The 27,103-nt window shown below is 53.8% G+C and overlaps 2 protein-coding genes across 2 annotated transcripts; one reads left to right on the top strand and one right to left on the bottom strand.

Annotated features, from left to right (window-relative positions):
- Positions 1–1,536: 1,536 nt before the first annotated feature.
- Positions 1,537–6,645, top strand: APH1A (aph-1 homolog A, gamma-secretase subunit). The gene is made up of 7 exons (XM_056513471.1): positions 1,537–1,805; positions 3,035–3,205; positions 4,308–4,381; positions 4,553–4,675; positions 5,020–5,147; positions 5,379–5,502; positions 5,738–6,645. The coding sequence occupies exons 1-7, from the start codon at positions 1,693–1,695 to the stop codon at positions 5,773–5,775; spliced, it is 771 nt and encodes a 256-aa protein (XP_056369446.1). The 5' UTR covers positions 1,537–1,692; the 3' UTR covers positions 5,776–6,645.
- Positions 6,646–7,345: 700 nt separating this feature from the next.
- On the bottom strand, positions 7,346–23,222 carry LOC130264867 (carbonic anhydrase 9-like). The gene is made up of 12 exons (XM_056513470.1): positions 22,383–23,222; positions 15,665–15,688; positions 14,323–14,493; positions 12,012–12,154; positions 11,287–11,379; positions 10,964–11,030; positions 10,577–10,734; positions 10,298–10,433; positions 8,193–8,216; positions 7,997–8,023; positions 7,766–7,859; positions 7,346–7,630 (listed from the first exon to the last, which is right to left on the bottom strand). Exons 1-12 carry the CDS (start codon positions 22,507–22,509, stop codon positions 7,567–7,569), a joined length of 1,128 nt encoding a protein of 375 aa, XP_056369445.1. The 5' UTR covers positions 22,510–23,222; the 3' UTR covers positions 7,346–7,566.
- Positions 23,223–27,103: the final 3,881 nt, after the last annotated feature.

Below are 27,103 nucleotides of genomic sequence, written 5' to 3'. Positions count from 1 at the left end.
GAAAGAACACAAGAACACCAAGAGCCAAGGCCTGGTGGATGGAAAGGGAGCTTACCAGGTGTGGGCAGGAGGGAGCAGGGGTCTGGGGACATTCAGGATGTCCCCAAAGCCTCTCTGGGCACCTGCCACCACTGAGAGCCCTAGGCTCCTCTTTCTTCAGCCCCAAGCATAGTTCTGTGCCCTTTCCTGCCCTAAGGTGCTTGCATTTCTTCTTGTTAGAAACCCCCTGAGCATTGCCCCCATGCCTATCCAGCCCAGCATTCCACTCCCTGGCCACCAGAATCCAGGTGTGGTGGGGCTGAGGCAGCCTGGTGATGTCCCTGGTGACACCTTCTTCTGTGACCCATCCTGATGTCGCAGCCACCAGAGCTGGATCTCCCAACTGGCAAGCCCCAGCCTTTGCCCCTCAGTGTGTCCTGGCCGTTCTCACCCAGGAGTAAGCTCCCAGAGGCTCTCTTGGCCAAGCCGGCAGAACCCCCAGAGCTGTAACTGAAAGTAACAAAGGGATTGTAAGTGGATGTCCCTGGCATATAGAGTGAGATGTGACATCCTCTGGGCCAGGTGGGCTGACACTGGGCTGTTTTGCAAAATCAGCATGAAATCTTAGGCACGGACAAAACTATTTCTCTCTCCACCTCTGGGATCCCTTGTGCTGGGGCATGACTCAGCCCTGTAAACCCTGGTGATCAAGCCAAACATCAGTCGTGTCCCTGGAACAAGTGGAAAAGATCCTGCGATTCCCATTTCCAGCTACCAACTTGCTTGCTGCAAGGGCAAGCCCATGAGCTGGTGGGAATATGCCAGAACCCACATCTCACTGCTCCCCTGGGATTTCCCTGGTTCAGGAGAGCCCTCTGCACTCCACGCTGGAGTGCTCTGCTGTGAATTGTGCCTCTTAGAAACAGGGCCTGTTTCCCATTAATGAAACCCAGACCCCTCAAAAGCCTTCTCTGACCTCTCTGCATGTGTGCCAAGAATGGCATGGGCGCGGTGTTTCTGCCGGTTCAGCAGATGCAGAGCTCCACATCCAGTGCTCCTGTCCAAAGTCTTCGGGAGGCAGAAAGGGTGTGTGCTGGGGTGTGGGTGTCCGTAAGTGGAAAGTGCCCTGAAGTGCCTTTGTGTGTTAGTCTCGTTGAAATGGGGCTGGACTGGAGGTGCCAAGCGGAGGGCACACAGAACAACGCGGTGTGGGACAGCCTGCACACGTCGCCCAGCCCTCAGGGCCGCACTCACGGCGTGACCGTGGGGACGAGGCCAGGCTCCCCTGGGAGCAGGCTGCGTCCCTCAGGATCACGGGCCGCGCCAAGCTGGGAGGGACCCACAGGGATCATCGAGTCCAGCTCCTGCTCCTGCTCCTGCACACACCTCCCAAGGGTCACTCCGTGCGCCTGAGAGCGTTCACCAAACGCCTCCTGAGCTCTGCCAGGCTAGCGCTGTGGGCCCCGCCCTGTGGAGCCCGTCCCGGTGCCCGCCGCCGCCCGGCCGGGCCTTTCCCAATCCAGCGCCTCCCGTGACTGACGGGCCCGGCCCCGCCCCTCGGGCCCGCCCCGGGACGCGGCTTCCGGCGGCGGAGGCGCGCGCACGTGTGACGTCATCGGCCCCGGAAGGGCGGCGGAGGGGGAAGGGGCCGCGGGGCCCGTCCGGTCCGAGCTCCGGGTCCGACCCCGGTCCCGTGTCCCCGCTCCCGCCGAAATGACGCTCGCCGTCTTCTTCGGGTGCACCTTCATCGCCTTCGGGCCCGCCTTCGGCCTCTTCATCTTCACCATCGCCCGCGACCCGCTCCGCATCATCATCCTCATCGCCGGGTCAGTCAGCGATGGGGGCTCTGGTGCTGCCGTGGTGCGGGACCAGCATCGGCTCCGGGAGCGGTGTGGGCGTGGCGGGGCGCTGGGACCAGCGCCAGTGCTGCTACCGGAACGATCGTGGTGGGGGCACTGAGTCTCCTGCTGGTGCTGGTACCAGTTCGGATGTGATGGGCTGCTGGTCCCAGTGCCTCCACACGGTCACTGTAGTCGAGACACGGGTGCTGGTACCAGTGACGGTGCTGGTACAGTATGGGCGTGACAGGAGTGCCGGTACCAGTATGGGTGTGACAGGGTGGTGGTGGCATCAGGGGTGTGATAGGCATGTGACTGTCACTGGCTGAAGCACCATCGTGACTGCAACAGGCACACCAGTATTCTTGCTGGTGTTGTTGTGGGCTCACTGGGGTTACCAGTATTCATTCTGGTGCTGTTGTGAGCTCCCTGGAGTCACCAGTACTCATGTTGGTGCTATTGTGGGCTCACTGGAGTCACCAGTACACATGTTGGTGCTCTTGTGGGCTCACTGGAGTCACCAGAATTCATGCTGGTGCTGTTGAGGGTTCACTGGAGTCATCTGTACACATCCTGGTGCTGTTGTGATCTCACTGGAGTCACCAGAATTCATGCTGGTGCTGTTGAGGGTTCACTGGAGTCATCTGTACACATCCTGGTGCTGTTGTGGACTCACTGGAGTCACCAGAATTCATGCTGGTGCTGTTGAGGGTTCACTGGAGCCACCTGTACACATCCTGGTGCTGTTGTGGGCTCTGGAGTCACCAGTACTCATGCTGGTACTGTTGCTTGCATGGCCGGGGCACCAATACTCCTTCCCTTGCTGTCACAGCATGTGGTAGACACGAGAACTCATACAGTGGAGGGTTGGTAATGGTAGTGGTTTATGTGTGCAGCTGGGAAACTAGTACCAGTGCCACTGTGGGACCAGAAGGATGTGGTACTGAAACTGGTACTGGCATGGATTTGAGCCTGGCACAGGGGCTGGTGCTGCTGTGGGCACAACAGGGGCACTGGTGCCAGTTCTGGTGACCAGTGGGGCAGGAGTTCAGGCACAGCACAGTGGTGAGGCCCATACAGGCACCACCTGCCCAGCATTGATTCCAGAATGGCACTGGTGCTGGTGTTAGAGTGGGCAAGGGCCAGCTGCCAGGGCAGTCCCAGCACAGCAGGGGCTCTGGCACAGCACTGGTGCCAGCAAGCTCTGTCTCTTACAGGGCTTTCTTCTGGCTGGTGTCACTGCTGCTCTCGTCCCTCATCTGGTTTATCGCAGTGAAAGCCAGCGACCCCCAGGATGAGCGGCTGCAGAAGGGGCTCCTGATTTTTGGGGTGATGTTCTCTGTGCTGCTGCAGGAGGCCTTCCGCTTCCTTTACTACAAGCTCCTCAGGTAATGGCATCTCCCCCACTGTGCCAGCACTGCTGGATGGTCTTCCCAGCTGTGGTGGTGCCAAATTTCACTTGTGAGCTGCTGGACTGGGGAGAGTGTCAAGTGTGGCAGGAAGCTGCCCTCAATGCTTACCATGAGCACATGGGTGGCACCTGTTTCAGTGTGTTGACCTTAGTGGGTCTCAAGTGGTGGGGCAGAGTAGCCCTAAGGTCTGGAGGATCTGGTGCCCTGACCATCCCAGGTCACAGTCTCAGAGCAGCCTGGGCAGCTCCTGCCCTTCCTGATACCATTGTCTTGGAGCGCAGGGGTTTTTGCTGCCAGGGCAGCACGTGCTGCACCCTGTCCTCTGGATGGACGGACACTGTGCTGGGGCTGGGCAGGCAGGCATGAGGAGGTGCCCTTCATACTCCCTGCTCTTCCAAGGTGGAAGCTGGGAGAATGCCGGGGGGGAGCTGTGCTGGCAGGCTCACGCTGCTCCCTGCAGCAGGGCACTGCCAGAGGCGGGCAGGCAGAGGGTAGCAGAGCTCCACGGAGCAGCCTCTGACATAAAACCACTGCGTTTCCTTTGCCTTGCGGATCTCCGGCCCAAGCGCTGCTGCCCTCCCCGGGCTGAGGAGCTGCCTGGCATCCTCCGCACCTGCCACACCTCTAGTTGGCACAAATTAAGAAGCCTCTTCTCCCCTAGTTTCTCTCCGCGTATAATTTTTCTAACTCTTTGAGATCTCCCTGCACCTCCTCCATTGTTAGTCAACGTCTTCTCTAAGTGTGGAGATTAGGTACAGCCTCCCACGCCTGCAGTGGGGCTGCTTTCCATGTGGGGGTGCTGCTTGCCTTACACCCAACGTCCCGCTCACGCCAGCCCTGCTCTGCCGGGCTGGCTGGCACCCACATTCCTCTGTGGAAAATCTTTCTATGTGGCCTCACGTGATTTTCACATGCCTGGTTTGTCTGGTGGTACAGTCACACGGACGATCTCCATGGTGGGTGTTGCTCAGGGAGGAGGAGGTTGCCAGGAAGGTGGCCATGGTGCAGAATGAATACTGCACCATGCCTTGGGAGGTGGCTTGGCTGTGCTGGGCTCCAGTGTGCTCTCACCCCACAGGAAGGCCATCGAGGGGCTGGTGGCCCTCAGTGAGGACGGCTGCTCCCCAATTTCCATTCAGCAAATGGCATATGGTGAGTTCTGTGTAGAGCAAAGTGCCCTGACTGCAAGGCAGGGGATAAGGCTGGGCAGGGATGAGCATGATACTGGGAGGAAAGAGAGATTTCTCATGCCGAAGCTCACTGGGAGGTGTGTGGGGTGACCCTTGGGAGGTTCAGAGCTTAACAGTGTCCCTGTCCTGGCAGTGGCTGGTGTAGGCTTTGGTCTCATGAGTGGCGCCTTCTCCATGATCAATCTCCTGGCAGACGCATTAGGGCCTGGTACTGTGGGCATCCATGGGGATTCACAGCTGTATTTCCTGACCTCAGGTGAGTAGCTGGCACCCTTCACTCACATCTCTGCCCCCACCACAGAGGTAGCAGATGAGGTGTGGGAGTTTTCCCTCTTCATTGTCTTGTCCTTTCTGCATTCTCACCCACCTGAGCCCCTTATGGTCACCTGTCACATATCTCTGTGACAAACCCTTCTTGCTGTTCCCTGTAATCTTCCCTGCTCTTCTTTCCATGTCTCCCACAAAGTGTGACCCACCACCTCCCAGTCCAGCCAAGCTGTTTCTCTATCCCCTGTTACTGACTCATCTCCATCTCTTCCCCTAGCCAGCAGGCAAGGTCAGTGGGTGATTCCCTGGTGACACCTCTGCTTCTCCCTGCAGCTTTTATGACCATGGTGCTGATTTTCCTTCACACCTTCTGGGGGATCCTCTTCTTTCATGGCTGCGAGCACCGGCGCTGGTGGGAGATCTCAGCAGTCGTTATCATGCATCTCACTGTTTCGGGGTTGGTAAGTAACTTGGAACAGGACTCTGTGCTGGGACCTATATTCAGAGTACTGGTCCTGTGCTGGGAGGGAATAGCCTTTGGCACTAGCAAAGGAGCTGGCTCTTCACAAACCAAATCCTGGGGCTGGTGCTACCTGTCCCCCTCCATTCACTGGGGTGATGACACTGCCACACATCCTGTCCCTGTCCTCTCCTGCCTGCTCACCTTTCTCTTCTCATGTCTCTTTCCACAGTCGTTTTGCAACCCCCTGTACGTGGGCAGCCTGGTGCCCTCCTACCTGCTGATGGCTGCTGCCGCTGCCTGGGCTTACCTGCTCTCGGGGGGATCTGCGCAGAACCTGCGGCGCTTCCTGCTCTGTAAGTGCTGCTCCAGAAAGGGGGTGGGGGACACTTCAGGTCTAATGGGGTGCCAGGACTGCTGCTGGGATGGTGAGAGGTTGTCCCAATGGCTCAAACAAGGGCATCATCCCCGTGTCTCTCAGACCAGAGGAGCAGGTGATTTTTTGAGGCCATGGCCAGGTTGTTACCTCTCCTTAGAGAAGTAGGGTAGAGTTTGGTGAAAACTCACTGTTTCTCCTCTTGGTTCCTGCAGGTTTACGGAGCGGAGCCAGCCCCCAACCAGGATCCTGAGGCCCTGCAGGATGTTCCGGTCCCCAGCCACCCCTCCCCTCCCCTCCTATCCTGGCGGCAGGATCGACCATCACCTTCTTTGCAATATCTTTTCTCCTGGACTGGGGGATCCCGGCCAGCCCTGGTGGGGCAGGCACTGGGGTCCAGCTGTGGCAGCCAGCCGACCAGTGTGGCTGAGACTGGCTCACTCCAACGCCCCTTTGAGAGTCCCCATAAAACACTTCAGTTTTGGGGGACCCAACTTTGCTGGCCCTGCTGTGAGCTCAGCCCCAGTTAGCCTGCCTGTGACTGCCGGAGGCTTGAGCCCAAAGAAACCCATCGCTTCTCCCCCCGCTGCCACAGATGTGTTGTCCCCGTGCCAGGGCAGGGGGCCCGCATTGCCTCCTCGCTGCAGGGTGGAGGAAGGGGCATTGCAAAGTGCTGCTGTGCCCTGCGTCATGGCTGACTGCTGTTGTGCTCCTTTCTCCACCTCTCTGCCCACTCCTGCTGCCCCAGGAGCCACAGCCCTGGCAGGGCTGAGCTGGAATCCTGGTGCAGCAGGATGGTGCTGGGGGACCCGTGGGTACTGACAGTATGCAGAATGGGAGGAGAGGGAAAAAGACAGTATCCAAAGGACCCAGTGGCCGTGGAGGGTGGTGGAGGGCTTGGGAGGAGATGCAATGCCACAGCTGTTGCCGGCACAGATTTGGGAGGGGGTTCAAGGGACCATTCCAATGGATCATTGCCCTCTCCTGTTCTTGGGGATTTTCAGGCGGGTACCAGCCCTGGTTCTGTGCCACAGGGCTGGGAGGGAGAAACTGCCATCGGGCTGAAAAGGCAGTTTTATCCACAGTGGGCTTTTATACCAATAAAATTAAGTACCACAGACAAGCAGGGTTGTGTCTGGCTGGCAGCACTGCTGTTGTGGTGAGGGTACAAGCAGTGATAATAATGGCTCAGGCTGGTGTGATTGGAAGGGGATGGTCTGGCAGCTGCAGACCCCATTTGCCTGCAGGCCTTGCTCCTGCTCTGTCCTTCCTAACAATGTCTGATCTCTAATTTTACAGCTTTGGGGTGGAGGCAGCTGAGGGCTGGAGATGGGCAGGTTCCTCTCCTCTCTGATAGGGCCAGTTTCTTTTGGTTTTGCCATGGTCATAAAGCTCCCTGGGACTCGGCTCCAGCTCCACAGGAACCACCATGAAAGGTGTGAGGTAGCCACGGATCTAGGGTTGTCCTGGCTATGATAAAGTCAGAGATGAGCTGGGTGGGGGCTGGCCAGCAAGCAAGCAATGGCTTTGCCACCTTCAGCTCTGCCTTTCTTCAGCCTTACCAAGCCACAGCTATGTTTTTCCAATGCTTTGCACAAATAAGAGGAGGAAGAAGTCCCAGAGTGACGGAGGGCAGGGCTGGGCTGTAGAAGAAGCCTTGTGCTGCTTATTCTGGAGCTCTGCCCGGTGCAGAGAGGCTGATGCTGTCTTTACTGGGGGAAGGGTCCCTGCCCACCCCTCTCCAGTGTGGTTCTAGCAGCACCAAGGTGCTCTTTCCTGCCCCACAAAGGCAGGTTCCCACAAAGGCAGCAGAGACAGTACCGTGGGAGGATTTAACTTTTTTTTTTAATAGTTTTTACACATTTTTATAACAAAAATATCTATTAGGGCCACATGCTGCCCCCCAGACAAACAGTCTGTGTGGGCAGCCCGTGCAGCTGAGGTGTGCTGGAGCACTGGTCTTCCTTGACCTCCAGTGGGAGTGAGGGGAGGTGGGGTGGCAGGCTGAGCCAGTGGGGCTGGGGCTGCCACAGAGGCGTGGAGTTTACGCGGTGTTCTCAGTGCTGGCTGCCGTGTAGATGACCTTGGATTTGGTTGGCGAGTCCAGCCTGGTGGGGAAGGAAAGAGGGGTGCACTGTTAGACCAGGCTGGGGGTCTTGTTGCCTGAAGCCGCCATTAAACCCATTCTCATGCCCTGGACCCATCCTGCCCCAGGCGCTGTCCTGTGTCTCCCCATTGCTCACCGTGCATTCTGGCTGCGGTGCTTATAGATGTACAGCAGGAAGGCCAGTGCTGTGATGGCAAAGAGCACCCCGAAGAGCACGGCCAGCACATCTCCTGCAGGCCAAGCACAGGCATGTTACTCTGGGGGAAGTCCCTTGGGACTACTGGCTGAGTAAAAGGGGACAAGGAACAGGCTGGTAGCCCAAGGGCAGAGGGGACACAAAGGATCAGCCTTGGCTGAGCACACTTACCCGCATGAAATGAGCTGGAGTGTCCCTCTGAAAAGGAGACAAAGACCAGAGGATGAGAACCAGCAGCGTGGATGCTAGAGTAGCCCTATAAAACCACTGTGGGTACTCATCCCCCAACTCAGCACATGGCTTGCACAGGACCCCAATTCCCAGACAGGTACAACCCCTGCCCTCTTTGTGCCAGCCGCTCACTTACCTGTTGTTGCTGAATCATCACTACCTGTAAAGAGAGACAACAGTCAGGGGGTTGCTTTTTAAATGTTTAGGAAGTCTCAAGCCTGCAGGCCTTTGAGCTTTGGAAGTAGGGCTGCCCACAAGACTCCCCATCACCCATGAGCAGCTCCCAGCATCTTGCTGCAGGAAGCCCAGCCCTGACACCCTGCCAGAAGCATGAGAAAAGGGGAGAAAGAAGGATCCCTGAACCACAGTCCACACCTGAACCTTGCTGAGCCCAGCCAGAAACTCCCTCCACTGATGTTGCCACAGCCTAAGAAGCAGGCAGGGTGCTGAGCAATGCAGCACCACATGACTGCACCAGACCCCACAGGAGACCCCAGAGAGGCTCCTGGGATGAGCCCAGCAGGCAGCAGCCATGGGGACAGTTGCCTGCAGTGAGATGGTCAGCAGCTGCCAGGGAGGAGGCAGCCACACATTGCAGGTAGGGCACCTGGCATGGGAATGGCTTGGTGACCCTAAGTGCTGGGAGGGAGCTGTGCTGGGCAAATGTTTGCCCAGTATAAAAGCATGGCTTATAAAGAGCTGCATTATTATCTGTACATGGCTCAGGTATGGTGCACAGAGTGGCACTATCTATGGGCTCTATCCAGCCACATGGCTCCTGCAGGAAAGCTGCCACCTCCACCCAGCAGCTGGGGACAGGAGTGGCTATCCTGAGCTGGGGTAACTGGCAAAAAGATCAACAAACATGGGCACACAAGGTGTAGCTGCAAGCAGAACAAGATGTGGCCCCACAGCACCCCATCTCAGTGCTCAGCAGCCTCAGGGCTAAAGCAGGCAGCACTGATTTGGGGAGAAACTCCCAAGAATCCTGTGCATACAAGGCAGGGGACCAGTAACCTCATCCAAGAGTACTGGGATTTTCTCCTGGCACTTCTGGGACAAGACCTTTGTGGCTTTGTTACGGTGGGGATTTTTGTATAGAAATAGCAAATAATGGGAGAAAAAAAAAAGGTAGAGCTGTACAAATTCCCCCTTGCCCCAGGACTAGGAGGCTTTGGAACAGATTCTGCAAGAAAGTAGTAAAAGAAAGGCTTGGAGGTAAATGGAAAATATGATAAAGTATCTAATAGGTTTACCAAAGATAGAGCATGCCAGCCTAACCCGATATGCTTCTTTGATAAGTGATATTCTAGACAAAGAAAATGTGGTAGATTTTATCTCTCCCAGCTTCAGTGAAGCATTTGATGCAGTGCCACATGGGAAACTGCTGGCCAGGCTGAAGACCACAGTGATTAAAAGCCTAGAGCCATTAGCAAGCAGGCTGCAAGTGGAATGGTGAGGGAAGTGCCTTGCACCACATTGTGTGGTTATTGAGGCATTGCCCTGAGGCCTGGGACCAACCCTGTGCAGTTCCTATTAGTCACCTTCACAAAAGGTGTAGGAAATGCCATCAGAACAGAAAAGGAACAGGATGTTGAACAGAAAACCCCTAGTGACCTCAGGGAGCAGCAATGGGCAGAAATTCAGTGATGCAGAGCGATAGTTACACCTGAGGATTAATAGTGGTTTCTACTCATGCCTGGAAATCATCAGTGCAAGAAAGGCCTTCAAGGAGAAATAGAGGGTGGGCATTCAGGATCCCTCAGGTTGTGTGCCTGGCCAGGATGGCTGTGAGGCCCCACTGGCAGAGCACAGCCTTCAGGAGGAGTCCCAGCACTGCCTGTCCTGAAGGATTTGGAGGAGGGGTGTTCACTGCAAGCTTGTACCTCTGGCAACTCCTACTGAATTTATCTATTGCATTTGGGATTGAAGTAGCTAGCTGGAGTCTAGGACCTGCCTGTTTGCTCTTGACCATGCATCCTGTAGTCCTGCTACTGCTATGTCTGCAAGACTAAGGATAAGAAAAGTTTCTTGAAACCAGTCTGCCTCAGGCAGGGTGAAAGAAATGCAGAAAAGGGAGAGAGCAAGACCCTAAGACCAGTGCTGCCACATGTCACTGCTGGGCAGGTCTAACCCATTGTATGTTTCTGTAAGATACACAAAGCACTGACTCCTGCTGCTGGCCCGATCACTGCACCCCTGCTGCTGGGAGCAGCCTGAGCACACTCACACACTCCTTACCAGGAAAGTGCTTCACTGAAGGGGCAGTCTGGAAACTCGCCAGCACCCCTCGCCCATGCAGGCTCTGCACTGGCCGGTAGTTGTTCTGCAAAAGCTTGTCATCAGGGCTTCTCAGGGTTGAAACCAGCATTGACATCTGGAAGAACAATGTAAGCAGAAATATCATCCATCCCACCTTTGGGAGCAGATGAACTGCAGAGCACTGGCACAGGGCACCTGCACCAGCATATGGGGAGAGGCTGGCAAAGACCCAATGCAGATATTACTGCCCTGACAGACCTGGTGATGAGAGAGCAGCATGGTCTGATTGAAGATTGTCCATTTGACTGTCTGGTAGCACGGAGGGGTGGTCAGAGAGCCATTATAGTGGAAATAGGATTTCAGGTTGGCAGGCAGCAGACCTGCAATGTTGAATCCAGGCACAAAGGTTTCTTGTCCTGGGAGAGGAAACATAATGGGAGTGAGACTGGTACAAACCTCATAGAGGACAACAGGATGAAGTGGCACTGCATGTGCCACTGCAGCCACTGGAGAAAGAGCAGTTGGTTTGCTGTAGAGGCAGGGAAGAGCAGGCAGGCTGCCTGCTGCAGCCTTGTTCTGCTGTGCAGCTGGTTTCTCTGCTGGGCTGCAGCCCGAGACAAAGCACAAGATGGGACAGGGCCTTACCTACTTCTTGGATTTCAAGCAGATGCTCAAGTATTTCATGGTAGTATTGGTTCTCCCCATGCCCAACCTGGAACACAGAGACCCACAGTAATGTCAAGGCCAGAGGCCAAAGGGAGACGATGGTGATGGCAATGACAGCAGGGAGTTACTGCTCCTTGGGAGAGGCACCCTATCCTAGCCACCTCTTCATTCTTATCAGGGTTGATCTGCCCTTTCTCTCCCCTTCTTCCTAAGGACATTTGCACCTCTGCCAGTCCCCAAAACTGTGACCAACTCTGCCCACCCCAGTTCCATCCTCCCCCTGCTGGATCCATGGAACTCACCTCCAGAAAGGCTGCCAGTACAGCCAGGCCATCTGGGTGAACCATTGCCTCTGAAAAGCTGTCATACTTGGTATTGTAGTGGACCACGTGGATCTGGAAGGGAAAAATGCAATTCCAATGCTGGATGGACACCACTGGGAGATGCTCACTCCCATGGGGTTATAACCTGCTGACAAAAGGGCTGTGAGAAACATGCAGGTGTGATGAGTACTGCTGCAGGGGAGGGAAAGTGCTGGAACCAAGAAAATCTGCTGCCCCAAAGCAGTCAGCAGGAAGCTCTGCCTGCAAGAACTTCCCTGGTCAGGAGCAGCAAACCAGCACTCTGTCCTGCGTAACAGGGACTAAGACTGCAGAGCCAGGCTCAGTTTGAGGACAGCAGCTAGAGGAGGAGGAGGGATGAAACCAGATGGGAGCTGGCAGAGCAAGAGGACAGTGTGTACAGAGTAAACAGTCCCTGTAGCTCACAAAGCAGGCTCACAGCCTCTGGGGAAACTGGCTGCCACAGCCTGGGGACTGCCACAGCTCCTGCTCCATCAGCCCAGGACCAGGCTTCAGCATGAGTCTGGCTCAGCACCGAAGTGTGGCCTGCTGCTCTGAGCTCCACTGCTGCAGAGCTGCCCAGGATCCTGGCCAGGAGTTACAGCTCGCAGTGACAAGCAGGGCCATGGGCGAGGAGCATGACAGCATTCCCGTGCCCTCCCTGCCCAGCAGCACGAGCTCCTTACCTCGGCAGCAAAGCGCCGGCCGTTGACGGTGTGCTCCGAGCCGGGCCCCGCCGCGGAGCCCCAGTGCAGGTGCAGCTGTGCAGCTCGGTACTGCTGGGCATAGCCACCAGTGAGGGCCAGGGTCTCGGGCAGATCAAGGACAACTGCAGAGGCAGAAGGAAGAGCTCAGTAATACAGCATAAAGCCCACTCCGTTCCACAGGGATGCAAAGGAGGTGTTTCAAGGGAAACAGTCAACCTAGACTTCTAGAAACTGGTCACAGCAGAAAACCTTGCTTTCCATCTGACAGGAGGCTGTGGGCAAGCCTGCCAATGTGTCAGGATTCAACTCCTGACTTAAGGTTGTAGGATACTGCAGTAAATACGTCAGCTTCAAATATAGCTGCTATGAAAATGCTGGAAAGTGAAGAGCCCCTCCACAAAGACTCCTGGGGCCTGCTCCAAGCCAAATGTTATCCAACAATTTATTCAGTAAGTGAGAATAATATAAAGAGACCATGGACAAGATACTGGCAGAGTGGTGAATATCTGTGAGAGCAGGGCAGGTGGACAGAGAGCTGCAACTTTTGGTGGGCTGGGATCGTTCAAATAAAGCAGCCTGCAAGAGTATGACAGCACTGGAGCACAATGCTTGTGGCACACAAGCATTAAATATTTTGAAAGTACTTAGAGCTAAAATTTTTTGCCTCTTTGGATACCATAAATTCATACTCTATTTTTTTTTTCCTTTAATGTGGTTTATCTAGCTATTTTGGACTTATGCAATAATGTGACAATCCTAAAACTGAGTTACCTGATTTACCATGTGGCCAAAATATCAAGGGCATTCCTAGACCCTGAGAAAGGCTGCCCTATTTTTTTTTAGCACCTTTTCCTAATTTTTAATGTAAGGTCTTATCTTTTTTCCTTTTTATGTGGGGTATCCCTTAGTAACATCACTGATGGGGCACAGATTTGGGATTGACCAGGTAACAGGACTATGATGAGTCATTTGCCATCTCAAGTTCCTTGCCACTGGGTTCAGAGATAGAAAACTCAAATACAGGAAATGAGAAATTGTTCCCTCCCTACGAATTTATCTGCTTTTACACTTCTTTTGTATGGGTAAACCATTGTTATCCTTCTGTCTCCTAACAACCTGAGTCATTTTCAGGCCCTCAAAAAAAGCTTATATAGCATGTGTACTTTGTTACCAAAATGAGTAACTGTACAAATACCTTACTAGGCTTGCAACTTTTTATTTATTTATGGGTTTTCATAAAGCAGATCAGCGGTTGCCACAATAAAAAAGGCATCTTAAAAGCATGTGAGAAAGTAGTTCCCCCCACCCCAATGAAAATGCTCTCACTGCTTTTCTAAACACCAAGCAACACCAGATGCCAGGGTGTCTAAAATAGCAACTACTGAGCTCAACTAGTTTAACTCTGCAGGCACATTAGGGCAGGAGCCCACAATATCGAGCTCTGTACATGCAGCATGAAGCTGATCTGACCATACACAGCAAGCCTGACCTGTCGAGTTTGCTGTATACACAGGTCAGCTCCATCTTGTTGGCTACCCAGGCAAGGAGGTGCTTTATCACACCGTCAGCAAGTTCTTAAGTCCCTTTCTCCGTAACCTTTTCTTAGCTCGGGGACTGGCAGACACCAGTGTGCACAAAATATTCTGCCTCCTCCAAGAAAAAGCTGGTAGCAACCAGGTCCAGCCATCCTCAGCTGTGGAAAGTTGTGGTTTTCTTCCATATCTGGAATACCAAGCCTGATACTAAAATAATGCATGCTAGTAAGTTGTGTCCAGAAGTTTGCAAAAACCATTCTAGTATTGGAGAAGGGGAAAAAAAAGACCTATAAAATTTTCTTAAGATCTTGAGATAGAATCCTTAAGTATAGACAAAATAAAGTGATCCATGTCGTGCCCTAAAAGACAGATGTAGGTAACTTAATGTCTAAATCACATCCAGAGACAGATGAGTCCTTTGAAAGTGAAATACAGTGAAGGAACCAGTTACTGAAAACCCGAATCAGAAATATCAGGGACACATTTTTAAAGAAAATGCAGAGTTAACAAATTTCTGGAGCCAGCTCCAAAAGACTCTGGACACCTTGGGGCTTCTCACTTCATCCAGTAAAAAAAATGGAACTGCAAAATTTCTACAGCCTGTTTCTTCCCTCTTGGCCTAGAAGGTAAGAGGGATTCAGCCTGCAAGATAATCTCCTTCCCAGAGCCTGGGGGAAGGGCATAAGAGAGGCCCAGTTCTGCTGGGAGAGTCTGAGCATCCTCTCCTTGTGCTCCAACCCCTGCAGTGTCCCCACCTGTGTGGCCATTGTTCTTCAGCTTGAGCTGCATGTTGGCGGGCAGGCTGTAGCCAGAGAGCTGAATCGGCCGCAGGTCGGGGCTGAAGACGGCCCGAGTTGTGTCAACATTGATGGGAGACTGCTTGGTGCCCCCGCAGTCTGAGTAGTCTGTGCTCCAGTGCTTGAGGTCTGGTGCAAGAAGGAGGGGAGGGACTGTCAGTGACATCTCCAGGGTGAGTGACCTCCAGAAAGAAGGTTTGGGGGTGTTAGGGAAAGGGACTAGCACTGGCCAGGGAAGTAGCCATGCGCATAAGTTCAGCTTCCACAAAGTTGGCTTGGGAGCAGCTTTATGCCAACATGTGACTGAATGCAGCTGTATCAGGAAAGGTCTCAGAGCATGGTGAGCTGCCAGGAAAGTCTATTTTTGGGGTGTTTAGGAAGAGTGCAAGAAGATCATTTACAAGTGGACTTGGCAAGCTGAGGAGCTGCTGCCCTGCAGCTCATCACACACTTGCTGCCTTGCACAGCCTAGCCTCTGGCTGGTAACACCCTCAGTGCTGCATGACCAAGGTACCACAGAGCTCCTGGGCTCTGTGGCAAAGGGCCAGCTGACATGGCTGGGTTGGCTGCTGAAATGGCCACCTCTCCCCAGTACCACACCTGGGATAAGCCCAGCTGATGCCTCAGAAAACTCCCTTTGCACTGCAGAGGGCTGCTTCTAGGTGTAATGGGCCAGTGCAAGCTCAGGCTTGTCCATGGACCAGCCCCTCGCAGGACCCCTGTAAATATGGAGCTGGGCATTAGCAGCTGAGCCAAACCCCAGAGTGATGGTGCAGTAAGTAGTAAGGGGTGTATCTGTCACAGCAGTGTGGTGATGCCCATCGTGGGTGCTGTGGAGAAGCCCCCAGGCCTTGATGGGAGGGCAGGGCCAGGCAGGGTAGGGAGGGAGGGTGACAGAGGGCAGAGGTGAATACAAGCTAATCCTGGTCCTAATCCATGCTGGTCAAAGTCCCAGCATGGGCTGCAAGTCCAGCTTGTGGAAAGCAGTCTTTTCCCTCGCTTGGCACAGGTCAGGAGAGCTCTCGTTCAGGGAGGAGCCCTTCCCTGAGGGGCATCCCCGCACACCCAAGGGGCTGGGAAAGCCCTCACTGGAGCAGCTGCTTCCTGGGGAAATCAGACCAACCCCGTGCTCTTCAGCCCATCCATGCCTGAGTAAGAGCACTGTGCCAGGGTCAGGCAGGAGGGAAGGGTGAGTCGTGGAGTGTGCACAGAAGTCCTGTAATTATTAACCACAGCTGGCTCAGTTCCAGGATCTGCTGGGTAATAAGAAAAAAAGCAGAAGTAACTGCGGGGTATTTACCTTCATAGCTCCAGTGGCTGTGGCCTTGAAAAAAAAAGAAAAGAAAGAACCACATGAATGGAAGGGAAAGGTTGTCAGCAAACACACCTCTGCCAGGCAGCAGGTCTCTGGGCTCCCACTGCCTTCCATCCCCCTCCCCTCCTTTGTTTTCCCACTTCTCCCTCTGTCCCAGCAAAGGGCATGTTCCCAGAGGGTACTGCCTCCTCGGAGCACAGCCAGGTCCCCTGTAGTTGTCAGTCAGAGGGAAAACCCCGGGGCTGGCATCTTATTATCATCCTTAAAGAGGAAAAATCAGAGATACTGGCTTCCATTACTGAGCAGCTGTACCAGCAGCTGCTCCAGAACAGCCATAACCTCCCACTGCCCCAAAACAAGGCACTCCACAAGTGCTGCCCTCACACTCCATGAGGAGTCTGGGCAGCAAGATGCACTGCACCATGCGGACACCCTCTTCCATCTAGGAAAGCTGCCCTGGGACTGACAGCAGAGGAAGAAAACGAGCATCAAAACCTTCTCTTTGCATTCATTTGTGCCCCTGCGGTTTCTTGTGTCACCCATGGGTCCCACTGTGACCAGAGCAGAGCAAGATGTGACCTGAGCTTTCCACAGCCAGTGCCCACTGTGCAGATCTAGAGGGGACAAAGCCCTCCTGGGAAGGTCCTGAGAGTACACAGCACTCAAAAGGCTGGCCCTCACATCATCACTCTCCTCCAGAACTGCCAGCAATGCCTGGATTCCTGGCACATCACTGGTGCTGGCCTTAGAGGTGCACCAGAACCTTTTCTCAGATGTCCCTGACCAAACACCTTGGATATCACCAGCCCTTTTAAACAACCATCTCCAGGATGTGCCAGGAGGATGTGGGTCTCAAATTTGCCTCAAGCAGGGAAACGTGGCCCAAAAGGATTATGTGCCTGCTCTGACTGGCACAACAGGTAATTCATGGGTTCCTCCTCTGATTTGTCCTTACCAGCAAACTTGTCTCTGCCAACAGGCTGTTGGCACTTCCCAGCCCGTGAGTGCAGGAGCAGAGAGTGCCAGGGTGGGATGGTCTGGGGCAAAGGGGGCATTCACACAGCAGCAATGACATGGAGGAACGTTTAAGAGATAAGAGTTGAGCTCCAATATAATCTCTTTTCCTTGATGGAACCATTTGCCTGCCAGCCTTGCCAGGATACAGGAGGGTCTTAGCAGGAGCTGCTCCGGCTCCCATCCCCGCTGCTGACAAGAGCTATCGGCACGCACTTGCTATTAATAGGAGTGGATTCCAGCTCAGGGGTGAGAAAGGAAGAGGCAAGCTTTCCCAGGCCCAGATGTCCCATGCAAGGCTCTAAGCCCAGCAGGATCCTGTCCTCCACTCAGCGAGGATCTAGTCATGGGCACTGCTGGAGGTCTTGGTGCATCTGCTGCTCAGGAGAGTGGATGACCAAAGCCAAACTAGGCTGGGAAGGGCCGGAGGGTGTTTAGGGGCACTGTGTGCTGCAGAGATGGGAATAGATCTCAAGACTCCCTCCTGCGTGATGGGTGGCTCGCCTCTGTTGCATTTCTGATGCTCAGGAGCAATGCTCAGGAATCTCCTGCGTATTCCCAAAGGCAGAGGAAGGAGTAGCAAGGAGAGGACTTGGCAAACTTCAATTGCATGCCCCAGGACACGTGTTCCCCAGGACAGACTGCAGTGCCCTCTCCATGTCTGCTTGCATGGCGCTGCCCAGGGATGCACCCAGCTGTGCTGCAAGCCAAGATTCATTTATCCTGCTCACCTGGATACTGCTACCTAGACACTGACTTCTCACATGTTCCAGAGAACATGGACCCTCTTCTGGAAACACTATATATCTTCTCCCACACTGCTCCCACTCTCCCATCCCTCCTGGAATTACCTGCACAAAGAAACACTCACATTGGAGCAGTCTTGGCACAGGTAAGGCACAGCACCCCAGGGCTGGCACATGGTGCCTTAGTTCACTGCACATGCCTCAGCTGGCACAGCCTGCCCTGACACCCCACTTTTTGCTCACCTCCAGGGGCTCTGCCTGGACAAAAAGCAGCCCAAACACTGTATCACAGGTTGAGCAATAGCCCCATGCTGACACCTGCCCTGCTGTGTCAGCACTGTGCCAATTACCTCAGGTTCCCACATCTCCCAGCACACACCTATTCCCACAGCCGAGGGGGCTCTGGAACCTCCTCACAGCCAGCTCAGCTAGGCAGCCTTGAGCACCCTGAAGGCTGTAGCTGTACCCAGTTCAATCCACCCCAACACAGCAGACTTCTCCAAGGATGTCTTGTCATCAAAACCAAAAGGATCCATGAGCTCTCATCCTCCCACTGAAGCCCCCTCGAGTGTGTTTTCCCGTCCCGTGGATGTGGGTGCAGTGATGGCACGGCCAGGCCACCCTCTCGGGCAGGCATCTCTCAAGCGCGGCCGTGCAAGGTTGAGCCCCCTTGGCACATGGACGGAGCGCTGCAGGAGAGCGCCGAGGAGAGCCCAGCCGGGTCAGGCTCCCAGCACAGCCCCTGCCTCGGCACGGCCCGGAGGAGCCCTGCACTAACTACTCCGATCCCTTCCACCTGGGGGCATTTGCAATCTCGCATCCCTTTACCGTGAACATTAACCCACTGCCCTGCCCAAGTGTCGATTTGCATAATTCAGTCTGCCTCCCACACTTCCCGCCGGAGCACGTCTTCTCCTTCGAAAAGCTGTGCGATGCCAGGTCTCCTTTCTGCTGCACTGCTGCCCCTCACCACAAAAGACGTGGCTTCACCTCGGCAGCGGGTGCTGCAGCTCTTTGCATGCCCTGCCTTTCCTCTGAGCACCCACGGAAGAGATTGCAAAGCGCTCCCAAAAACGTGGAGGGAAACAGCCCTGGCGATGCGGTGCGCGTACCGGGAGAAAATGTGCAAAGTTATGTGGAAAGGAATTCTTGCAGGAGAGCACAGAAGGGTGCTGACAGGAGGTTCCCCTTGCAGGCAAAAGCGCCTCCGTTCTCAGGCGCGCAGAGCCCCCCGGCTCACCTGAGTACTGCCTGCCACCCGCCTTTCCCCAGCAGCCGCGATCCAGCCAAGTTTCCCACGAGTTTCCCCCCTTCACACCCTCCCTTTGTGCTTTCTCCTGCTGTTCCTTGCTCCCACTCAGCCCTCCCATTCTGGGATACGGGCTTTGCTGCAAGTGCCAGCTCCCTTCCCTCCTTGACATCCAACACCATCCAACAACATTTTCCTGCCGAGTTCAGGCAGACTCTGCCATTACCAGCGTGCTGCTCCGCATGTCCTGCAGCCCGGGAGGAAGGGTAGGAGCAGATTTTGGCAGCTTGAGGAGCCAGCTCAACCACTGGCTGCTGTGAATCCCACATAGGATCCCACACTGATGCAGCAAGCTGCACCTAGGAGACCTCACCAAAGGCACACAGGGATGGACTGAGAACCCAAAGGACTCAGGATCATTTGTGCAGACCAGGAGGCAGCCCTCAGCAGAGCCAAACAATAAGGAAGGAGACTAAGGGCTTTGCCCTATGGATCTACACCTCCCATCCTGACTTTTTCATATTTTAGGGACTATGTAGTCTGAAGCTGCTGCAGAGCAGCTGAGAGCACTGAGAGTCATGTGCTGTTCACAGCGTGGATGCTGCCTGACACACACATGCTGCCTGCAGCACAGCCACTCGTGCTATCTGCTTGCCTTGAACCCTAGAAGTTCAATGGCTCGTGTGTGGCAGGCAGGACAGCAGGCTCACTTCTAGCTCTTCCATCCTGCTCTCTTATCAGCTGGGCACATGGTGCCCTGTGCTCAGCCACAGGGAGTGCTGGCATCCTGCCAGAGACTCCTCTTCCCACGGGGACACAATCCTGAGCCACACCTGGCTCAAAGCCCCATGGGATGAGTTCAGCTCACAGATGCCAGAAATGACCACCTTGCTGTGCCCTGTCTACAGATCAATCCCAGGCTATGAAGGGATCAGTGGAGCTCATGGCCCAGAAGAGAGGGTAAGTGGGATGTTATTCCCGAGGCTCACTAGACCAGGAGGTACCAGGACATGCAGAGATGCACAGAGTGCATGTCCCAGATAGGGGCCAGCCACTGCAGCCAGGTCCTAGCCCACAAAACACATCAAACCACTGTGCCTTTTGAAAGTAATAACCTGATCATGGTACCTGGACTGTGCCACTGTACTCACACTGCCCAAAGCAAACTCTCCAGTCTGTGGCAAAGTGGTCACAGGCATAGGGGATGCCTGCGGGGGGGTGCATAACCCGAGTGTCTTTCTGCCAAGCCCCACAGGAGGTGTCTCTATGGGAGGGCTGTGCCATCCCAGCCCCACCTCCTCCCTGGTTTCTCCATCAGACTCACCCCCATGCAGCAGCACCCATGCACTTTCAGCACAGGACCCCACCCCATGTGCTGCTCATGGGGGCACTGATCCCTCCCAAGCCTGGCTGCATTAAAGACCCTTTGTGTTTATAAACCCTGGCCCACTGCAAGCCTTTGGGATCAGCCTTTAATCTGCCACAGGTCACTTTACGGATTGTTCTTTGTTTTCCTCGGGGAGGATTGCTTGGGCTGTGGAGCCCAAGACTGTGCCAGCTCCCCCTGAGGGGGGCAAGAGTTTGGGTGGAGGAAGTAATAGGGCAGGCTTTACTCCAGGGCATGTTCCTGCTCCTTCTGAACCCAGCTGCCCCAGCAAGTGCTGGGGGAAACAGGAAACAATCACTGTGCTGCAGAGACAGGGACATCCCAAAAAAAGGGATAAAAATGGGGAAACCCCAGAGAACAGATCAGTGCTTGGCACTGGGGAGAGAGATGAATAAGGACTATTAAGCAAGAAAAATATGTTCCCTTGGGTGAAAAAGACACTGGGGAATGAGCAAAAGAGTTCACTGAGAGCGAGACACGGATGAATAGGAGGGAGAGGAAACAGGGAAAGGGAGATACTATTTCCCAAAGACACATTTAGTGTGGGACTTAGGTCTCTGAGCAAGCCAGAGTCATCTTGGAGCAGCCCCATGGCAAATCCCTGAGCAGGTAAGGGATGCCATGGGTTGAGGAGCCACCAGCCCTACCTCATGCACAAGCCTTGAGGATGAGGGAACCAGCTCAGCACACGGCAGAGGTGCTGAGACACGCAGCTCCTGGCACCTGGCAGGAGCCTTGCAGGGCTCCAGCCATGACCTGCTTCTCATGGGATTCCATCCAGACCTTCAGCCTGTAACACTGGTACAGGCACGGGCTAACTTGCCTGCTCCCTACTGACCTCCTGGATACCTCCCTTCCCCTTGTCCATCCCAGTCCTCCCACCCAGCCATCTCAAACCTCCCGTGGTGTCCAGCCCCTCGGCCAGCGCAGCACAGCGGTATGCTGAACACCCAACACCCTCACACCCTGTGGCTTGGGTTACTTAATCTCTGTGGCAAGAATCGTCTGCATCCCCATCCCTGTCCAGTGCTCAGCCCGGCAAGAGCCGATCTGGTAAGAAAAGTGATTCATTGCAATAACAAAAGCAGCTCCTGGCACAAAACAATTCCTGGTCATTACCACAGGGCAGCTGTCGTGGCACAAGTCAGGACAACTCCTTACCAGAGGCAAAACCAAGGACACGCTATGATGCTGAGCCCGGGAAACAAACCTGTGGGCAAAGCGGGAACAAGAAGCATGACCTGGGAGAACAGCAGCACTCAGCCCCAGAAGAGCAAATCCACAACACTCCCCCAAGATCCCTGCAGAGCGCTGGCAGTGCCGCAGCCTCCAACCAGAAACGGCTCCAGGACCAAGGACCCAGGACATTTTTTCTGAACCTGTAACTCTGAAATCCCCCACATCACCAGCAAAGCATCTCACGGTGAGGAGGAGGGGCACACAACTCTGCAGCCCTGCGTTCTGTCACGTCCCCGTCCCCCATCATCCGCCGTGAGGCAGCCCCCCTACAACTTTTGCAGCAGGGCCAGACCCCGTCCTTGGTGGACTGCGGAGGGACAACCTAGAATGGGGGCAGCCCAGCCACATTCTGCAGGATAAAGGGGACCGGCCACCACGCCGGGGTGCAGGATCGGAACCTCCGGGCGGTCCCCGGGACTAAGGCAGGGACTGCTTTGTTGCACACCCTTGTACCCCCATCTCAGGAAGCTCTGAGCCCCTCAGTCTGGTGCAAGAGAGACTTAGTGAGGAAAAAAGGCTGCGGACAAAGCAAGGGCCGAGCCCCCGGGCAGGGGTCGGGCCAGTCGAGCCGCACGGGAGTTGGCGGGAGAAGGGACAAAGGCAGGGACATGCTGGGGAGTGCAGCGCCCGCAGCCGGGCGATGCTGGGGGAGACACATCTCCACAGGAACACCTCATCCTGGGGCGCACCTGGAGCCCTAATACGGGTGCAGCAGGGAGCACAACAGCCCCCACCCCCACACCCCCAAACGAAGCAAGAGGAGAATTCCCTGGCATTGGGGACACCTCTCCACAAAGCATCCGATATCCCAAATCCAGCACCCCTCGCAGTGGGGCGCTCCACTCATCAAGGACCCGCAGTCCAGCAAGGGAGGGAACCCCGCACATTAGGGCACCCCATGTATCAGAGACCCCAAACTCAGTATTGGGGTGCTGCACACATCAGGGTGCTCAAGCACTGGCGATCCCAAACTAAGATCCGAGACGCCACGTGCAAGGGGACCCCAAAAGCAGCGGCGGGGTGCTCCACGCCTCGTGGAGCCCCGCGCACCGAGGGACCCCCGCTCACCTTTCCCCGGGGAATGCGGGTGCTCCTCGCCGCCGTGTTCCTGGTCGCTCTCGCTGTCGGAGCCGGCACGGCCCAGGGCGGGCAGGAGCAGGAGTAGGAGCGAGACCTGCAGCGCTGCGCGGTTCATCTCCGGCAAGTGCGCGGGTGCGGGACGGCGGCTCCGTGCCTGCTCGCCCGCCCGCCCGGCCGCACGTAAGTGAGAGCGGGCGGGGAGGAGGCGGCGGCTCTGACTCACGCCTCCGTTACCTTTTATAGGGTCTGGAGCCAAAGTCTGCGGCAGCACCGTCCAGCCAGGTGAGCCGCCCGACGCGGGACTCGAACCCGAGGCTCGCCTGGGGGTGCCCCTATCCCACCCCAGGCCCCCTCCGGGACACACGGTGGAGCCGGGGGCGGGGGAGCCCTGTCGGCTCCTCCGTTCCCTCGGCTATGGGTATCCCCTCTCCTCTGTGATGGTGTAAAACCACTCAAGCATGGGGGTGCCTCTCCCCGGCAGTGGGTGAAAGATCCCTCAGGCAGTGGGGTCCCTCCTCAGTAATGAGTGAAGGGATCACTCAGCAGTGCGTATCCCCTCTCCTCAGTGATGAGTTCGGGATCAGTCAGTCACGGGTTTCCACTCTCCTCAGCATTGGGTGTCTGCTCTCCTCAGCAACGAAGTCAGGGACAAACTCGGGGACCCTCGGCCATGACTGTCCCCTCTCCTCAGTGGTTGGTCAGGGACCCCTCCATCATGGATGTCCTCTCTCCTCAGAGTTGGGTGAAGAACCCTTCGATAGCGGCCGTCCCCTATTCTCAGTAATGGAGCACATTAGAAGAGACCAGGGAGTCATGGTGATGTCAGCTCTCCACTTGCCAAGAAGAAAGTGAAGTAAACATCAGGGATTATCAAGAAAGAAACAAAACCCAAACCAAAACAAAAAATCCACCCCATTCTGCAGTTGAATAAATCTTGGGTGAAACCTCCTCTCATATTTTGCCCATGGTTTTGTTTCTCCCATCACAAAAGCATAAGGAGCAGAAACAGCATGCATGGGGCCCCAGGACTGTTTGGGGGCAAGAGTGACTCTTGTGTAAAGAAGGAGCAAAGCAGGCATGGCTGCCCAGCCTGGTGGAGTGAACCCTGTGCCCAAAGCATGCTGGCTTGTATCACACCAGAGAGCAGGGGACAAGCACTTTCTTGGGATAGCGGATTTACAGCACAATCAAGGAAAATCATTCAGCAAGGAGTTTGAGTCCAACCAGCAAATTATTTTTTTCATGTGGTGCAGAAGGGAACAGGAAAATCCTTTCCCTCAACATGTAATTTGCGCACACACAAAAAGGTACTGCACAAGTTAGTGGGTTATTGTGCCTTGCTCTGCGGCACTGCCAGAGTCCCAGCTTTGTGCCATGCCCCATAGGCTCCACACCTCTGCTAAACCAGTTTTCCCAGCTCTTCCCCAGCCCAAATCACTGGTCAACCCAACACCTTCCTTTATGAATGTGCTCAGCATAGCCATGTGAATACATACATATCCACAGGCTTGTTCTTGCTGCAAGAAGGCTCAAGATCCATCAAGTGGTACAGAAGATCTGGCTGGGGCTGGATTTTCTGCTAAGCAGAAGGAATAGTGACAAAAAGTTGGCAGTTGGGGACACAGCTACTGGCCACGGGCTACCTGGAGCCATGGGCTTCTGCCATGGACTGTGCCAGAGATGGTGCCTCTCTCTGGGCATTGACAGAGAACTGTGCCTTCAGGGGTGACCTGCAGGTAGGATCAATGCAATTATCCTGATCCACCTTGTTCCTTCCAACATCAGATAAACTGAACCATCGGATAAGAAGAGATTCATTTGTCAAGGCTCAAGGAAACAGGGCTGTGGGGGGGAAAACAAATCATAAAACGCAATTCCAGTTCTCTCCTGCTCATGATCCTGTGGTTTATCTAGATGGTCTTTATCCTGAAGGAAAAGCAAGAAGGCGGTTTTATACAGCAGAGGAATGATGGACTCAGTTTCCATGAAGTTTCCCAGCTCACACCTGAGTCTATCAATTCTGCTTGCTTCTCCAGGGAGGTTACCCTACATTCTCTTTGCTGCCCTGACTTTCTTAGGTTTCATTGTTCTCCCTCTCTACTGCTCTTTGAGGATGAACATATCATATCACAGCTGCTGTAACTGCACGTGTCTTCTTTCACCTGTGATCTCTTACACTTTGTCAGCTTTTTTGTAGAGATGACACTTGGCAGTTGTGGACACTTAGAATGAAAGGTGACTCCATCATCAGGGCACTTGGTCTGGATAGTGCCTCCTGGGAATGCTGGAGTTTGTAGATCACAGCCATATTCCGTGAGGCTTGCAGGCCACACAGGGAAGAGCACAAGGGGCTTGTTGTCCTGTACAAGGTTCACACCAGTGCAATATTCTCACCAAAATCTGTTCCCTGGGATTCCCTGCCAGAATTATGTCAGAGGAGATCCGATCAGAGGGATTCCACCCCCTGCAAACAGCTCACTGCCATGCCCTTCTTTGCTGTGAGCTATCTGGAAATATGCAGCACCAAACTTGTGCTCAGCTCAGCACAGGCCCAGCCTGAGGCACAAAGCCCTGGCGTACCAGGGAGCTTCTCCAATCCTGCGCAGCACAAGATGCACCAGGCTGAGATAGAGTGGGTGTACTTCTGGAAACACTGGCTGGTCTTGTTTTAGCTCCAGTGCTGAAGGGAGGGACGACCTCTAAATGCTTGTAAAAGGGTTTATTCTCAGGAAAAGGATGTCATTCCCAGGAAAATTAACTCATGTTGAGGAAAGGCTTGGATGTCTAGAAGAATTTTGGCACTCTGGGCCTGATTCAAAATTGTACCAGTAATCCTTTCCCACGGGATATCCTAGTGAATTCCTGAGCTTATTGAGGGCTTTTGTCTGTTACTTTTAATATAAAAAACAGCAGGCACTATTTTATAAGTGCTGCTGTTGTGCCTATTCACAGTTTAGAGTCAAACTCCCTGGATGATTTCCAAACAAAATCAGGCTGATCTATGGCACCACTGAAGTGAATCCCAGGTACTGGCACCTGCAGTTTGTATTTCATTACTGAGATTTGGGTAGGATTGCCTAAACAGCAGTCTTTCCTTTGAGGTGATCTTAGTCTGCTTTGCAAAAGCTGCAGGAATTTCTCTCCACAAGTATTTTTACTTTCATCTCAACATCTGTACATTTGTTTCTCTAGTGTCATTGGCTGCCCAAGCCCTACACCAACACAGTGTTTGTCTCCAGCAAATAACCAACTTCCAATGCCTGAGGGTAGGATGACAAGGGGTATTTTGAGGCAAGAGTGTTAATTAGCTAGTTGCTTTCCCTTGGATGTCCAGGGTAATCGTCTCTAGTTTCTGAGTAATCCCAGGACCTGTGCTATGGGGTTCTAGACCCAGTCTAGATCCTGTGGCTCTTCTCTGTGGCCAAAATGTAGGAAGCAGGAAGCCAAGAGAACAAACTAGTGTGGGAGCTCCTGGACCTGGGCAATGAGGTATGGGAACTGCTTTACAACTGAATTCTAGCAGCTGTAGTAGGGATGGGTAAAAAAAATACACATTTTAGTGTTTCTATACACAATTATAATGTATATTATTTACACACTCATTGTTGCCTATTGGTTAAAAACAATTTGTATGATGGGAAGCAGAATTTTATTTTAAGAAGCTTGCTTCCAGGTCTAAGTCTCAAAATATCAAAACTTCTTTGAACAGAAAACATCTGACTTCAGGCAAAATCTACATAGGAGATTCTGGATCCTCATGTCAGTATGTTCCAGGTAGGAAAGCAATTTCCCCAGCAGCTGCTGGCAAGCACCAGCTATAGTGTTGATCCAGCAGGACAAAAATGTGGAGATCTGAAACTGGCAAGCACTTCCAAGAACACTGAGGTGTGCCACAATCACCCTTCAGCAGTGAATATATCAATCTTTTTAAGTGCAACAAGCAGAACAAGAGTTTACCTTAAGCTGTGTCCAAATTAGGGCTTAGTTTGATCCCTCTTTTTAAAAAGCTTCCTGATGAAGCCACATGTGGAAATCAGTCATCATCATCCTGCCCTGTGTTTTCTTGGTCTTACTATAAAACCTCAGAGTTTATGAATCTTCTTTGAATTTTCCTTTAAAGTGAATTTATTTGTTTCTATATGAAGGCTGCCCTTTTGGCAGCATTTATTCCTGATATATTTATAGGCAGCAACTCTATCCCTTCTCAAACCGTGTTTTGAAAGTCTAGAACGAAGTCTGAAAGAGTTTAGCTTGTCTGGGACTAAACGTCCCTTCTACTCAGGATCCCTTTAACCCTCTGCACCTCTTCAAGGTTTGAGTAATATTTTCTGAATGTAGGCATGCTAAATAATGCATTTAACTTGCATGGAAAACCCTTGTCCTGCCACATGTGGAACCACTCACAGTAAGCACACGATTAGGTGATTCGCAATCTCTTTTTTTTTTGTTTTCCTGCAGTGGTTTATGCCAGAAATTTTACCTAGCAGCTCATCAGCACTCAGGAACACAAGGTTCCGTGACAGGCAGTCTTCATACCTCTGCTGCAACCACTTGATTTTCAGATGAGCAGCAGTGTTTCCCAGTTTGTTTCATTGGCACATTCTTCCCCCTTGTTAAGGTCCCTAATGACAGTATTTATGAGTGTGGGTCCTAAAATCCACTTCAGTAATATCTTCACCATGCAGGGCCTCTTTTTTTAGGAGATGACC

This window comes from Oenanthe melanoleuca, chromosome Z (genome assembly GCF_029582105.1).
Source record: "Oenanthe melanoleuca isolate GR-GAL-2019-014 chromosome Z, OMel1.0, whole genome shotgun sequence".
In the NCBI taxonomy this organism is placed as follows: domain Eukaryota; kingdom Metazoa; phylum Chordata; class Aves; order Passeriformes; family Muscicapidae; genus Oenanthe; species Oenanthe melanoleuca.
This window is presented reverse-complemented; position numbering and strand designations above follow the sequence as displayed.